Below are 3,724 nucleotides of genomic sequence, written 5' to 3'. Positions count from 1 at the left end.
TCTGGCAGTGATGTGTCAGTAAGAAGTGCTAACAACTGCAGGCACCCTGTAAGACCCAAGTAATACGTTCCTCTCACCCCGCCCCTCAGTTTTTTCCGCCTCCTCATGCTTAGCCTGCAGTAGGGAAGAGCAAATGTAATATCTGGGATCAGGGTATCCAGCAAGAGTACCAGGAAAGTTTTCGTAAGTAATGCTCAACTCACTTCTCTGAGTTCATCACTAGCATAACCCCAAGCTATGAGCACATTTGATTTTTAAAAAACTGTTCTCTGTTGCTTTCTGTCCTGCGCTCATGCGCGAAACAGTCCAAACTGACAAGGCCTTTCTCCATGGGGTTTGAGAAAGTGCCCTTAAACAAGGGGGTCAGAATTTGGGGGGGGGGGGGAGCAGGTCTCACCGTGGGCTGCATGAGGTACGACTGATGGTGCATCCATGATGGGCTGTGAACCTAAAAGCAGTACAGTAATAATAATAGTTAGTGTTTAGATAATGCAGTCCACACATACTGATCCTTACAACAGCCCTGACACATACACTATGCTGTTATCCCCCCCCCATCACTGATGCAAGACGGGCTGCGGACAAAAGATGCCAGCTGGCCCATTGGTTTGTGGCAAAGGTGAGAATTTAACCAGGGACCTGCTGGCTTGCAGCTAACAATCGTTCTAAAGGCCAAACGAGATCAGCTTGTTTACGGACACTTACATGTAGAGGGGAGGGGAAGGTTTGTGTGTGTTTTAAGTGTTTGAGCAAACAGGTCATGTGAGTGAAAGGAACTGAACGCTCCCTGTTCCTGCCTCTCACCTCCCCATAGTCCCTTCTAGTGCTCCCTCTAAGCTGTGGAGTCTTGTGAGCAAAAATTCTACTTTGTGAACTACTGACATGAAAGTTCTGAGCGAGCGATTCAGCTACTGCATAAATTAGTTTGCTCTAGAGCCACCCTTCCTGAGCTAAGACAAAAATGTGTGAGTCGGAGGCTAAAAAACTGTGAGCTAGCTCACACTAACTCAGCTTAGGGGGAACACTGATCCCCTTCCTTTGCAGAAGCTGGTATTGGAGCTCAGCTGAGAAGAAAAGCACACGAGGAGGCTGTGGAAAGGTTAAGCCACTGATGCATGCTCCTTTGACTCTAAAAACCAGACTCCCCAGCATCTGCTAGGCCATAGGAGGGTTTCATGAAATGGGTCTGCCACCATCATGTCTCAGATGGCCTTCACTCACTATACTACACCCTCATACTCCTGACTCCATATCAGTTTCTGAAGCAAATGCAAGCAGTGAGTTTTATTATTTATTTATTTATTTTCAAACTGCCCTCCCCTGCTCAGGGCAGTGTACATCAATACAGAACATACATAGATTAGATTCACGATTAAAATTTAAAGCCATTAAATACAGTGTTTAACCTAACAAGATGACGCTGAAGCCACCAGAACATGCCACCGTCTCGTGGAGGGGAGGGAGGGAGGGAGGCAGGAGTGCCAGGCAGATGGAAACTCCCACTGTCCTCAATCAAACGCCTGGCGAAACATCTCCGCCCTGCAGAACTGCATTAAGTCCCACAGGGCACAGGCGTTCTTTGGCAGAGAGCTCACAGAGTGGAAAACACCCTGGCCCTGGTCAAGGACAGCTGGATATCTCTCAGGGCAGGGACCACCAGTAAGTTTTTAAATGTCAGGTCCAACCCTCTTTGGGGGGCATACCAGGAGAGGCAGTCCCGAAGATACGTGGCTCCCAGACTGTTAAAGGCCTTAAAGGCTAGCACCAAAACCTTCGAACCTGGATCCAGTACTCCACCCGAAGCCAGTGTAGCTCACGGAGCACAAGTTGAATATGTGCTATGTGCGGGGTCCCCGTAACATATTTTATTAGGGCATATGGTCCAGACAAATAAGTGTATTGATTCTTACGTACAAAAGGAGGAGGATACACCCTTAGTTTCTGTATTCATTCCCAGCAGAGTCATCCCCTTGATTTCCTCTCTCATGGCTACCTAAGGCTTAGCTTGTCTGTGTGTGCGCGCAACAGATACCTGGTAGGAGGAAATGGGTGATGGAAGGTAGGGGGAGAGCGCAGTCTGGGCAATCATCCTGTTGGGAGCCAGGCTGTAGGGTGTCGTGTAGAACCTGCAATGGGGGAAGGTGGGGAGGAAGAGTTAAAAGCCCTTCGCAAAGGTTTGGATTTCCCATATGCTTGTGTGCAGAAGTGATTCTTCTGGGTCTCTTTGAAGATGAACAACAGGCTATCTACTAACATACTTTTGATGAGGAAATGAAGGCACAGTAAAACAGAGGACATACCCATTCTGTAGCGCTGTTGTGGGGTCATAGGTCAAGGTCATCCCACCCTGCATGGAAACATCAAATAGAATAAGGCCTAGTTCACATGGGGGGGACTTGTGCCTCCTCCCATTCTCCTGAAACACCAGGATCCCAACTCCGGCATTTCTGCCAGTCAGTGAATACCTTCCTATGGACAAGTTGCAACTCTCATGCTAGCTAATGGAGAGGCTGTACCCACAAGCAGCCTGGCAGGAGAACTAGTGCAGCCAACCAAAGAGAAACCCACCTAACCTCTGGCTCAAGTGCCAAAGAAATCCCTCTGTCTACCTGTGAAGGTGTTGGTATGCTTGCAAGGCAAAGGAGGAAGGAGATGAGGTCTGTACACACACTGGGGGCAACCTGAGCCCCAGAGCCACTGCTAGCCCCTCCGGGTGGAGAACCAGATGAGCTCGCTGAGCAAAGAGGTCTGCTGGGCCACAACCTGTGACCCACCAAACTGAATGCAACCCACCAAGCACGTGTATAAGGGAGCCTGCCAGGCGTGTGTGTGACAACCATCCCATTCTGCAATCCCCAAAAAGCAGCAAAAAGTTCAAATGAGAGGCCCACCAATTGCTATACATGGATGATGAGCTTCTCCCAAATGCTGATGCCCTCCTGCTCCTTAATACCTGAAGGACCGCTGAAAAGTACTGGGTTCGATACATCAGGACTCGGACCACGACATAGGCGAAGACGGGTGGCCAACTTTATACAATTGGGGAGGGACGCCCCTAGGTTCTATTGGCGGGTTTGAACTCCCCGCCAAGGTCCCTATTGGCTCCTTACTGGAAGTTCAGGAGCCTAGTCCCTATTGTCTCCGGGACTGAAGCTCTAGCTGCCTCTGGCTGGCGCCTGGCAGTGGTCTGAGGACATAACAACCACCTTTCCCCACGCATCCCCCAGAGAGCACTGAGGTCAGGGTCACAAAATCGTTTGGCCCTCCCAGGACCAAAAGATGCCAAACTGGCCTCTACCAGGGCAAGGGCCTTCTCAGTGGTGGCTCCACACTGGTAGAATGAGTTCCCGGAGGACATCAGGGCCCTGCGGGACCTTCTGCAGTTCCGCAGGGCCTGTAAAACGGAGCTCTTCCACCCAGGCCTTCGACTAGGAGCCGCCACTAATAACATCAGTTATATTAGTAACATCAACTAACATTAACTGAACTGGAGAATACGAACTATGCCGGTTGCCGACGGGGACCATTTTTGGGGAACATCTATCACGGCCACCGGGGTTGTTATTGTCACCAGCACTTTATTTTCATTTTATTCTATTTTATTGTTGAGCTAGGCTTGTCATGTTTGTGTTTTAATGTGGTTTTAACCTGTACTGTAAGCCGTCCTGAGCCTGCCTGTGGCGGGGAGGGCGGGATAAAAATTGAATTAAAATAAACAAATAAA

General features: G+C 49.4%; 1 protein-coding gene across 1 annotated transcript in view; it reads right to left on the bottom strand.

The window, feature by feature from the left end:
* Positions 1–3,724, bottom strand: part of RBMS2 (RNA binding motif, single stranded interacting protein 2) — a 65,323-nt gene that overhangs the window by 3,903 nt on the left and 57,696 nt on the right. Inside the window, exons 7-9 of the mRNA XM_015429636.1 lie at positions 2,301–2,347; positions 2,033–2,126; positions 398–448 (exon numbers count right to left, since the gene is read on the bottom strand). Of these exons, the coding sequence (XP_015285122.1) occupies positions 398–448; positions 2,033–2,126; positions 2,301–2,347 (192 nt within the window). The remainder of the gene's footprint in view (positions 1–397; positions 449–2,032; positions 2,127–2,300; positions 2,348–3,724) is intronic.

The sequence above is a fragment of the Gekko japonicus genome, unplaced genomic scaffold (assembly GCF_001447785.1).
Source record: "Gekko japonicus isolate JY-2015 unplaced genomic scaffold, Gekko_japonicus_V1.1 scaffold947, whole genome shotgun sequence".
In the NCBI taxonomy this organism is placed as follows: Eukaryota; Metazoa; Chordata; class Lepidosauria; order Squamata; family Gekkonidae; genus Gekko; species Gekko japonicus.
This window is presented reverse-complemented; position numbering and strand designations above follow the sequence as displayed.